Source organism: Stomoxys calcitrans, chromosome 2, assembly GCF_963082655.1.
Source record: "Stomoxys calcitrans chromosome 2, idStoCalc2.1, whole genome shotgun sequence".
NCBI classification, from domain to species: Eukaryota; Metazoa; Arthropoda; class Insecta; order Diptera; family Muscidae; genus Stomoxys; species Stomoxys calcitrans.
The window spans coordinates 221,094,018-221,106,664 of NC_081553.1; the positions used below are offsets into that span (position 1 = coordinate 221,094,018).

General features: G+C 34.9%; 1 protein-coding gene across 1 annotated transcript in view; it reads right to left on the reverse strand.

Annotated features, from left to right (window-relative positions):
- Positions 1-1,375: 1,375 nt before the first annotated feature.
- LOC106088288 (putative transcription factor capicua) overlaps positions 1,376-12,647 on the reverse strand; it is a 75,129-nt gene continuing 63,857 nt past the window's right edge. Inside the window, exons 15-22 of the mRNA XM_013253723.2 lie at positions 10,850-10,970; positions 10,559-10,777; positions 10,122-10,494; positions 9,881-10,056; positions 9,712-9,807; positions 9,461-9,645; positions 9,172-9,382; positions 1,376-5,937 (exon numbers count right to left, since the gene is read on the reverse strand). Of these exons, the coding sequence (XP_013109177.2) occupies positions 5,891-5,937; positions 9,172-9,382; positions 9,461-9,645; positions 9,712-9,807; positions 9,881-10,056; positions 10,122-10,494; positions 10,559-10,777; positions 10,850-10,970 (1,428 nt within the window). The 3' untranslated portion in view covers positions 1,376-5,890. The remainder of the gene's footprint in view (positions 5,938-9,171; positions 9,383-9,460; positions 9,646-9,711; positions 9,808-9,880; positions 10,057-10,121; positions 10,495-10,558; positions 10,778-10,849; positions 10,971-12,647) is intronic.

A 12,647-nucleotide genomic window follows, 5' to 3' on the forward strand; every position in this document is an offset into this window, starting at 1 on the left:
AATAATCTTATGAAAACTATTGGAACTCAGCTCAGTTTCTCATGACGGCAATGAACACCACACAGATCGGACCTCAATGTTCCAGCCAGTTTTGTGGGTAAAGCCTCTGGAGTTAATTGGTATTTTGAACATTTTTAAATGGGTTTTCCTGAAACCCAAAAATTAATAAACTTCTTTCTTCTTGCTCTGATTGTTCGAAACAAATTTGCCGAAAATTTTTAATGACAGGGCTTTGTCCAAAAAAGATGCTTTGTTGTAGCGATTCGCTGAAGCGGCTAGCTTATTAAATACGCCTTGCAACAGAACAGCTTTAAAAAAAAGTATTTGCCGAAATATTCCATTTTTAGCAACTTCAGTTGAAAGTTGCCATCCGTAATGCAAATTTGCCAACTGACAACGCAATACTTTTTTAGGTGCGTATTCAGCCGAGAACTTCGACTCACTATATTACAACATTTTACTTTTTTCTGAATTGTTTCTTACTTTGCCAGATTGAAAAAAAACAATATTGCCGACAACTCTGAAAACTTGCCATAGATATTACTAATTTTTTTTTTTGCGTTGCCAGATGACCAATCCTTTTAGATGGCATCCATAATCGATCCATTAGTTATTTTAGAAGAGTTTGACTAAAACGTAACGCTTTGCTTACCTTGTTTCTGTTGTTTTTGATTTTATAAATACACCAATTACAAAGGACTGCTGAGTCAGGATTCACTAGATTGCGAAAAACGATCTGCTGACACACAATTTTTTGAAATGTTGGTTTTGTCTGCAGGTGCATATGCACCAGTGATACTGTCAACTTGTTCTTTGTTTACGTTCTATGTTTGTTTGCGTTTTTTTTCTAGTTGTGGAATTTTCGACCGATACATGTTGAGATCCTAATGAGTCTTTACACTTTTTGGTTTTGGCAACTGACGCTATCTTCTGCTAGTGAACCCCAGGGTGAAAGCCACAGGGTTTTTAGTTTCTGTTCTGTTTTTGGTTAATTGGTTCTAGCTTGTTCAAATCCAAGATTCACTGATAAAAGGTAGTGAGAAAAAGATATGCATTTTTGACAGTTAACGGCGTTGAAGTTGTCCATCTGTTCTTTGTACGCCGTCATAGTTTGTTTTATCTGGTTATGTATTCGATGTTGGTATATACATACCGTTGTTGATGTGTTCAAGCACAAGTTGAAATCAAAAGAAGATATTAAATAAAAACACATTTTACTTTTTCATTATTGAAAGTTACTAATAGTATGTATGTATGTATGTATATATATATATATTTAAAGTCTTCAGAACGTGCAAAACTTAAAAAAATATATAAGAATTGTAATTAAATTTAACAAAAATTTATAACAATTTTAAACCATGCTTTCTTTCGCTTGCTTTTTGTATATTTTGTGTGTATGTGTTTGTTGTTTTTTTTTGTTTTAGACTATAAATGAAGATCTAAGATTTTCCATTTAAAACTGTTAAAAACTATCAGCTATAAAATTAAATATATAATAGATCTAAAAATTCTTGCGTGATTTTTTTTTATGGGGAGGGGGGTAGGAGGAGTAGGTTGATAATAAAACTAATTTTTATAATTAATAATTATAATATAAAGAGAAAAATTAGATTTTCTGTTTTGTTTAAATATTGCAGCACAAGTGGAAGACATTTTACAAAAAATAAAATTATATTATTATTTTCAAGTTTAAAGCATTACAGCGTATTATCAATAACGAGTTACCGATCGATTATCAATCGTTTCCACTAAACTGCAACAGTTTAAAAATGGGACTTTGTGTTTATTAACAAAAGCTTAAATTTGTCCAATGCTTGTTTTGTTTTTTTTCTCTCATAGACGGTTTTTTTAGAGAAAAATGCTGTTACAAATTTTTAAAAATTAAATTAGATTGGATTTCTGAGTGAGGGGATTAGAGCTAAAATAATCTTTCTTTTTTTTTGTTGTTATTATGTAGCCAATAGTACAATTTTGCGGCTTAATAATAGGTAAAAGTAAAAAATTTAAAACATCGTTTTTTAAATAAAAGTAAACATATTAAAAATTTTGTGAGTGTGTGTGTGTTTTGTTAAAACGGAAGATAGATATTATCATCATGGATTCATCATTAAGATAAAATTGTAAAAACAAATTTTGCTAATTTTTTTAAAGATTTTAAAAACGTGCGTTTTTTAAAAACGCAAATTGTGAGCCTAGGACAAATAGTTAAAAAATTAAAAACTTTTGATAAAATAAAATAAAAAATAAAACAAATTAAAATCAACTTAAAATCTAAAGATATATAGCAGTAATATATGTAAGAAAATTCATAAAAAAAATTCATAAACAAATATTAAATAACTTCATATTAGCTTTCTAAAATATATAAATTAGGCGACCCAGTCTGCCACTACTCGAGGATTTGAGATCGTCTCGAAACAAAAACATTACTAAAAAAAAGTTTAGGAAATTTAAAATGATGTATGATGCATGAATGACGTTGTAAAGTGTAAGTTTGTTAAAGTCGGACATAACCCATAACATATACACAAAAGTAAAAAAGAGTAGCTTCGGGGCTGATAACACTGTGCTCTGGTTAAAAAAATCCTAAGCTATTAGTTGCTGTGTTAGTTAAGGAAAAAAAAAAACATTAAAAGCCACCAGAGAATTTAAAATTTTTTAAGAAAATATTAAAAAAAAAAATTTTCTCAATCTACAAAAATACTTCACAAGAAGTTTTACCATACAAATTATTTTTAAAAATATTTTCTTTCTTATAATTTTTTTTTCTACAATAAAATTTATTTCAAATAAAATCAATTTTAATTATGAAATATTTTTGAAAAAATGTAAAAAAATAATGGTTTTTTTCTAAATTTTTTATGGCAAATATTTTATAAAAATTAACATTGTCAGCAATTCTTTCAAAAAATAAAAAAATTTAACACCACAAAAAATTTAAGGTATCAATTATAGATGGCAACATTAGTAAAACTGCGTTATCAGTTGATAATTTTACTTGTAATGGCAACTCTACCAAGCGTAGTTGGCAATGTTGTTATTTTTGTACAAAAAAAAATTAAACAAAATATTTTTGTTTACAATTTATTCATTCAGGCGAAACAAAAGTGACTACAGATGCAGTATGTATGGAAAGGTGTCGCCGCTGTATACTCCAGGGGAAGACATTTTGAGTCTATACTTAAATTATGTTGGTGCCAACTATAATACCATGTTTCCACTTGGAACAAATCTAGATTTGCGTCGAGATTTCGGAAATCTCGTATTTTGCAACGAGGTTTCCCAAATCTAGATTTGCGTCGAGATTTCGGAAATCTCGTATTTTGCAACGAGGTTTCCCATTCATTTTCAATGTGAGCAAATCCACTGATTTGAGGGTATTTTCAGCCAATCTCCTTCCAAATTCAAATTTTCTTAATATCTGACAATTTCTTATTGAAATTACAAAATTTAGTAGTGTTTTAATAAAATCGTTTCACAAACTTAATTGTTGACCGCAAAGTATAGGCTGAACACAATTAAAATGTTAATCACAATAAAAACGCTGTCAAAAACGTAACTGTTGACAAATAAGAACCGTAGCGGAAACGGGTTTTAGAGATTATCTCAAATCAAGTGAATTTGGGTTATAGTGGAAACATGGTTTAAGATATCTTTACATCACATGTTGTGAGCCAACGCTAGCGTGTCTTTGTTCTTTGGAAAAAACGGTAGCAGACTTACTGCAACCAACGGAAGAGTTCTTCAGTATGAGCAAAAGTAGTCTTAAAATTAACTTTTAAAGGCGAGAAAATTATTAAAAAAAAGAGCATGCTGGATAAAAATTGTTCAACAGGTTTTGAAAAAAATTACTAGGTATTTTTGGCATTTCATACTTTATGCCTTTGAATGTTTTTTTGTTTACGTATTGCCATACGTAATACAATTTGTTTTATTTTGGTTGCCACTGCACGTAGTTGCGTTGCCATCCATAATGGACCCATAAGTTTAAAATTTTTTTCTAAAAACTAAAAATTCCTCAGGCCTATGAAACATTTTCCAGGTTTTGTTTTCATGCACTTTTTTGAACACAATATCCTTCATACATAAACACTAACTGGTTTTTTTTCTACACATACAGTACACATTCTAACCTGTTCTCTTCGAATTCGATAAACGCAAAGAATTGATTTGCCTTTGTTTTCCGAACCTTATACTTTTAAGGTTTTAAATCACTAGGTTCCTCTTGCTGGATAGAAATTTGATTAAGTGCACATGCAAACTTTTTACATGGCAAAGTTTTCAACAAATAGGACAAAGAAAGTCTTTCGTTTTGCATTTTCGAAAACCGGAACAGGTCTGATTATTTCCAAGCCCTTCGACTTGTGTGCTTGCGTACGAACACAATCCGATTCAGGTGTGTTGTAGGTTTTATTTTCACTTTTCCCCTAAAACCAATTGTTTAGGTCTCATAAACAAAAAGAAAACTTATTTGGTTGCATATATATAGAATTGAATATGTATGAAATGTTGCCACTTCATTTACTTGACAATAACAAGTTGTTTTAAGCGGTCAAAGGGGAAATGAAACCTAAAGCACACAAGAATGTGTAATAGTGTGAGTGTTCATATCTCAAAACCATAAGTGTTGCCAATATTTCACAAAATGCTTAAGAAATTGATTGAAGTTTTTAATGACCCATTACAGTTAGACACTTCTCTTAATTTCAAGTTCTTCGCTTACAAAATTAAATTTAATAAAAAAAAACTAACGGAAGAACGAAAAAAATAAATACTATCTAAGCTACCGATATGATATTCAAACAATAATTCCACACACTTGCTACGTGCATATATATGTAGGCGACTAACATGCTTCTCTTTATAAATCTGTTTGTATCTGTATGTGGAAAACTGGGTGTGCATGTGGGTATATTTAAACAAGAGAGTATCATGATAGATCTTCAGAGACAAGAATTGCAATAAAGTATATGGAAAAAAAAGAAATCAATATTTGAAGGAAAAAAATATTGTTACATATAAAATACGAGTACATTACATATATTCTTCTTGTGTTTTTGTTATGTTCTGTTTGTTTGTAGGTTGGTTTGCTTTTTACAATCTTATATGACTGTTATTGTGGGATAATTTTTGATGTATTATTTCCTAACCTTCATAATTTGTGGTATTTACGCGTGACATATTCTTCATTTATTTGTTTTTTTTTAACCAATTTTGCAATTGATTTGTGAACATGTTTTTTTCGGGTTCCATTTTGTCACTCAGCCAGTTTTGAAAAAGGACTTTATTTTCTTTTAAGATAATTTTGTATTTAATATTTAATATTTGTTCTTTTTCTTTCTTCCTCTTTGTGTTTTCATCATCTTCATCTTTGTTTTCTGCTTGCTTAATAAATTTGTTTTGTCGGTTTTTTGTTGTGTGTTTGGGGTAGGGGTTCTACTACTTAATTAAATTATTTACTTTGTGGTATTTGCTTGTTTAAAAACTATTCTTGTTTTGTTTTTCTCTGCTATTTGTTATCATAATAATAATTATTAATAATGATTTTGTGTTTGCGTATGGATGTGTTTTGTTGTTTCAAAAATTTTTATATATGTTTGTATGTGTATGTGTTTGAAAGATTCTTAATCCTTTTTTTTCCAAGATTTTTATATGCATTACATGCATTTTTGTTTGTTTGTTTCTTGTTGTTTTTCTCATTATATATTTATAATGTTTTTGTTGTTGTGTTTTCTATAAGAGTTGTGTATCTGTGCGATATTTTGTCAAATTTGAAATCTCTGTATCAATATACTGAATGTTCAATCAAAATGTTTAATACAGTTCAACCAAGTTGAGCGTTTAATTAACTTAAAGTTAACTCTGCTGTGTTTGTTGGTTATTGTTGTTACTGCTGTTGGTGGTGGTGATCGTTAATTTGTTGCAGCGCTATTCCTACAATAGAAAAAAGTGGTATAACTTATAGTAAATTATTAGGGTAGTTAATGAGAAGTTTTTTACGACATTGAAGCAACCAGTGTTGCAACTAGAAAAAAATTTCCAACCAAAAATGTCAACAACAAAAAATCGTCAGAGAAACCTAAAAGCCAAATTTTGTGAAAAATGTTTAAAGAGTATCCACATTTGGTAGTTTTATTAGCACTGGATACACCAGCCCTGAAGCACAAAAAAAAAAAACGCAAAAAATGTTTCCAGTGCAGGTCTCTTCGTTTGACATCAGATGTTCAAATCGTTTGTCAAGCTGTCAAAACAATATGAGAAAAAAAGTAAAAATAAATAAATAAATAAAATTTGCAAAACATTTGCGACCATAGAAGAAAAATAAAATTTATTAATATTGGTGCATTTTATAATTGGTTTTGTTCTGCCATTCACAATAGAAATATTTTTACAGATTGCCACACTTAAAAACATGCCATGACAACCCTGAAGATAGATGTTCTACATAATGGCTGGTACTATGTTTATGTTTTCCTATTGAAAACCTATGCTTTTTGCAAAAAAGCTTTTTTAAAACACTACATAAATATCAATGATAAAGTCCTACTGAATGAAATCAGCAAGTTGTTTTAATTGGCGAAAAATATCGCGAAAAGCGAACGTAGTACCAGCCTTAAGCCTGCACTGGTAATTTATCCAGTACTTCGTCGTGCTGGATAGATGTCTTTTCCATACAAATTTTCGTAGCAATGCACTGCATAGTATTGCTGTATTAATCCATCGTTGTTTTTATTTTGTGTATGAAATTGAAACAAATTGACGCTTGCTTTTCGAATATTCCAAATACAAGTTGGGCTTATCGTCCGAACAACTCCCTAAAATTTTATATCCGTTCGACCAAATTATATTGGAAAAAACACCCAAACGGTACAACACTAAAAATAACACAGAATAAGCAGATGAGAGAGTGAAATTGAAGCATCCTGGGTTGCCGTTTTGGGCTTTCTACCATATTTGGTCATATGGTCATCTTAGCCATTTAAGTCACCCGTGACTGATGGAATATTTCCGGCGTTACTACAGAAAGAGGCAGACAATCTGGTGCCTCATCTGGCCAAAATTTTCACAGCGTGCCTAGGACTTGCATATACTCCGAAAGCCTGGCAGCAGGCAAGGGTGGTGTTTATACCCAAGCCCGGCAAGGCAAGTTATGCGACACCAATAGCCTACAGACCCATAAGACTTACGTCCTTTCTACTCAAAACCATGGAACGAATTGTGGACACCATGACAAAGAGTATGACATCAAGGTTTTGCATAAAATAGAAGAATCCTTCGATGCCAAAACGTACACACTGGCGGTATGCATTGACATAGAGGGGGCTTTTAACAATATTCGGTGGACCCGGTCCTTAGAGACTGGATAAACCATATGCTAAGGAACAGATAGATAAATTGTGTGTCCTATGGCATAAATATACAGGAGAAAGTGGCACAGGGCATGCCACAGGGCATTTTATCGCCACTCCTATGGGTGACCACCATAAATGACCTATTACGGATGCTGACTGAGGAGGGATTTGATCCCGTCTGCTACGCAGACGATGTTATAATACTTCTAACGAACGAGGAAGGCGCACCACGTTACCTCAATAAGACGAATTCGATATCTGACAAGGTCAAATACTTAGGTGTGAACTTGGACAGGAAACTGAATTGGAAGTGTCACATTCAGGAGAGTACTGAGAAGGCTCACAGATGTTGGGCACTATGTAGACCGTAGGCTCGAAAGGGGGTCTGAATCCTAGAATAGTCCACTGGCTCTACAGGAGCGTGATTAGACCAATACTTACTTACGCTTCAGTAGTTTGGTGGACTGCTATGGAGAAAAAGAGCAACATAAGGACCATGCAACAGGTTCAGAGAACATGTTGTCTTAGCATAGGCGGAGGGAGGACCACGCGCACTAGGGCACTGGAGACTATTTTAGATATCCAACCCATTGACATGCAGATTAAGTGTGTGGCAGCCACTGCGGCTATGAGACTTAAGTCGATGGTAGAATGGATTGAGGATGGGAGCAGCTCATACCATCGCGGTATATAAGGGAAGAGGTTTCCGATCGGATACCTAAGATGAACCTTGAACCCGAGTGCGAGGCACTGCTGCCATCGGCACAGTCTTGGATTGACGGAACCCTAGTATTGCCATCTGGAACATCATGTTACACGGATGGATCAAAGCTAAAGGACAGAGTGGGCCTGGGATCTACATTGAGAACCCATTGACTGGGATCTGTTTTAATAGGGTCATACAGGCGGAGATCCGAGCGTTCACGGAATTCGTGAAGTGGTGTGGTGCTAACGCGAGGACGTCGAGTGTGAACATTTTTACCGACATTAAAATTGCCATAAGGGCAATAACAACCAGAACGGTAAGGTCGTGACAATCTTGCAGTGTTAGAAAGAGATTAACGCCTTCTCTGAGGATGGCAAAATCCGCATCGTTTGGGTGCCGGACCATAACGGAGTAAGAGGAAATGAAAGGGAAGACGATTTGGCGGTGAAGGACAGAGGACTGCCGTCAATAAACTTGGATAACGCGAAGCTTTTCGGGTCGACGCAGTCCGAGTTAAAGCAGTGGGCGACGAATGCGCATGCAACATTGTGGAACAAACGCACATTGCAAATTAGTAGGAAAAAAGCAAACAATAACTAGTTTGACAAGCCTAATGACGAAAATTAAATAAGTTGTGTGTTGGCTGACGCTTGGCGTAACCTTGGGCACAACTTTAATAACGACGAATTTGATCGTCTTCTCTAACTGCTGTTGCAGAGTCATTCACAGCCGTGTTCAGTAGTTACACTTAACTCTGCTGTCTAGGTTTGGTTTGCATGGCAAAATTTGGGGAAAGCCTCCCCGAAATGTTCAAGAGTAAAAAAAAAGTTTCAAAAAGGACGACAGCTTATCCTGTGATCTTGAAATTTCCTAAATAGTATGGACTAATAAATGAAACTTTGGATTAATAAAGCAGTTCGGGATCAAAGCAAAAAAGTTCACCATACAAAACACTGATAGTTCAAGTGTTGGTATATCATGCCGAAGCATAGGTATGTACTTATGAAAGTACACGAAGATATACTTGGCGTGTTTGAGACAGATACTTTTTCCATCAATTTATAGCAAATGATTTAATGGATTTTAATGATAAAGGACAATAGAGCTTACCGTGTTTATTTATCGAACTTACTGTATTACTGTTGTTGTTGGAATTTGGGGGTAATATTGATAATGACATCATTGATGGGTTACTATTTTCCGATGGTGTCATAGGACCAGCCGATTGTGGTGTATAAGATTGACTCATCTGTTTTTGGCGTACTTCACGTATTTTCAATTGCAAATCTTGGCGTCTTGGAAAAACATCAATGTGCTTGGTCTAGACAACAAAACAAAAAAAAAGAAGTAACATACAGTATAAGGCCATAGTTGAAAGGATCAATTAAGTTTTGCCCACCTGAAAAGCAATAGTAGCTTGAGATGTGGGGAATAGACCATTCTCGGCAAATAGTTGCAATACTAAATTACGACGTTGTTCCAAAAGTTTACGATGTCCCTTTTCACTGGCATCGGAACGGGCACTTTGCAATGGTGTTTGTGGAGTACGTGGTGAACGTCCAGTTTGATCCGATGATTCCAATTCTAAAACAAAAATCCATTGGAAATTCTATCTTTTCTACATACCAAAGATAATGACACGAAACTAACCTCTCAAAGTATCTATATTGAAATCTGGCCCAAAGAAACGTTGTGTGGGTGTTGGTGGTATTGAAGCAGTATCATCGGTAGCCTCGTCTTCGCTTTCTGTTGAATATAATGACAAGAGAAAACAATACCATTGTTGTTAGAATGTTAAGCAACAAACCAACCAACTTACGTATTCTTTGTACTGGTGGTGGGGCAGTAGCGTTCTTTTTACGATAATTGGTACCGTAAATGCGTGGAGATGATGGCACTGCTATGGCGCTGGGTGACTGACAATCTTTTGGTTTAAATTGAGGCAAAGCCTCATATTTCTTTTCAAAATCAGCCAGGACACTGGATGCAAGAGCACTGTATTGAATACAAAAATTGAATATTGTTAACTATTATTTGGCCATCTAACTCATGCTACATACTTGGATTTTTCATCCTGTTGCTGCAGTTGTTTCTTTTTTGGACCATGCATAGATTTAGGGGATTTGGGAACAATATTGCTGGCATTTATGGAGCTACAACCGCCACTGCTACCACTACCGGCACCGCCACTGCTAGAGGACGGTGTCAGCGGCAATTGTTCATCACTGTTTGGCGTTGTCGAGGATGAGGTAGGTGTTGGCAATGCCGATGTTATGGCCACCGTGGAAACATGACCTATTATGGGTGAGGATCCCTCCATTATAGGTGAATTAAGATTGTTGGCGCCATTACCTCCCCCAGAATTTGACAAAATGGTAGCCGTGTTAAAATTACCACCACCTTCTTGTTTAATGGAACCCATGCTACCTACAGCTGTAAAAAAATAAAAACAAAGAAAATGAAAGATCACTTAAATGATTACTTGTTAAATCCTTACACATGTTCTTCCGCCTCTGGAAAGGTGCCCGACCTAGTTGAGCTGGTGTTGGTGCCAATATAAATTGTTGTTGTGTCTCACTGCTCTCTTGCGATGGCTTTTGCGTGCCTTCGCCTTCTTCAATACTGTTCTCAGCATTGCGCTGAATACTAGACTCGCTTGCAGATTTTGGCGTGGTGGGTAAAGATGATCTTTGCGATGGTGACATTGGCAGCGTTTCTAAAACAAAGCGATAGATGGGGGTTGCTTTAGTCATATACTCGAATGGTAGCAATTTCTTTGCATGCTTACCTTGACTACTATAATTATGAAGAATCAAAGTGTTGGGATTAGAAGTGGGTACCAACTCGCTTTGGCCGTTATGTTTTTTGAATATATACTGCATTTGTTGTTGCATTGGCAGAATTGCATACTAAAAGAAAAAAAGATAGAAATATTACCAAAAAACGATAAGGAATAAAACAACAAAATAAGCAAAAACGAGCAAATTTCGGACAAGCTGAACCTTGGATGGAAACCATCATCGATTTTGAATGATTTCTAGAGGCTCTATAAGTCAAATGAGGAAATATCTTTATATGGGAGCCATATTGATTTAACAACCTAGGACTTGGTGTGGGTGTTAGGAATCATAAGCATATTTCACATAGCCAATTGAAAAAAAATTTAAACTATTAAGGGGGTTTTTTCGGGTTTTTTACATAGCCCCTATATAAAGCGATCCCTAAGATTTATATGGGGACTACATCAATTTGTGGACCTTTATATGTATATAAACCATATTCGGGAGCACAAGAAGTCAAAACTTTTAATTCGATTTGAATGGGAACGATCGAACCCTATCTGGATTTCGTCATATGGACAGTCAGATTGCGGACAAGACTTGGTCGATGTCGAATGCCAAAATAATCAAAAACACGTATACTTTATACGGTCGCATATTGATATTTTGAAGTGTTACCAACCGATTGACAAGATGATATGGACCACCCATCCATTTTTTTCCTTAACTGAAAAGCGTTTTTTCACTTTCATACCTGTTGAAGCGACATCTGTACTTTAACAACAAACTTTACACCACATCGGCTTTGTACATACTTAATCTATTTCGCAGAAGGTGGCAACGACACATATGTGGTCAACATCACTCATCTGGATCACGTCCATTTATCAACTTCAACAATAAAGTTTTAAATAAAATTAAAAAAAGTGTGTGTTTCTTTGTTTATTTTGGCAATCCTTCGAACCGGACAGCTGCTAGTGATGTGGGATATGAGAATATTTTTTATATATGGTGTGTTGTGTGCCTGAGAAAATCATTAAAAGCTTCACGGGCCAGCGGACATGGGTTCACGAGTCATTGAATACTTCATTATGTTTCATCATGTGAAACCAGGCTTCAAGAGCCAATGACGTAATATTCGATTTATAGCCCATCCTAAACGAAATGATATTTCTTCAGTCACAACATAATGAATAAACAACAACAAAACTGATTAACTACGAAGATGACATTGCAATCATGCAAGGTGGGGAGTATGTTGAAGCGACATCTGTACTTCAACAACCGACTTTACACCACGTGGACTTTGTACATACTTAATCTCTCTCGCAGAAGGTGCGAGACACAGATGTGGTCGACATCACTCATCTGGATCACGTCCATCTATCAACTTCAACAATAAAATTTTAAATAAAATTAAAAAAGTGTTATTTGTTTATTTTTTTTAAGTTCCCCCACACTGGGGCGAACTTAAACCATACCCTCCCTCTTAGAGAGAGTCTGTAAAGGACCACTTTTACCCAACCTAACCTAGCTCACTCCCAGAGTCCTTCCTACGCTTATGGGCTGACGTCACTTATCCTTGGCCCTGCGCCCGAGTTTGTCACGGTACAAAACAGGTGCTGAGAGAATAGAACCTCGCGCTACTGACATGAGTCTAGAGCTGGCAAACTATCGATAATTGCAACATTTGATATTTTGCATAGTTTTAATAATAAATATCGATACTATCGTTAATTTTCCATCACCTATATTTCAAACGAAAATGAGAAGTAAAAATCAGGAGATTGATTTATAAAGAAGCAA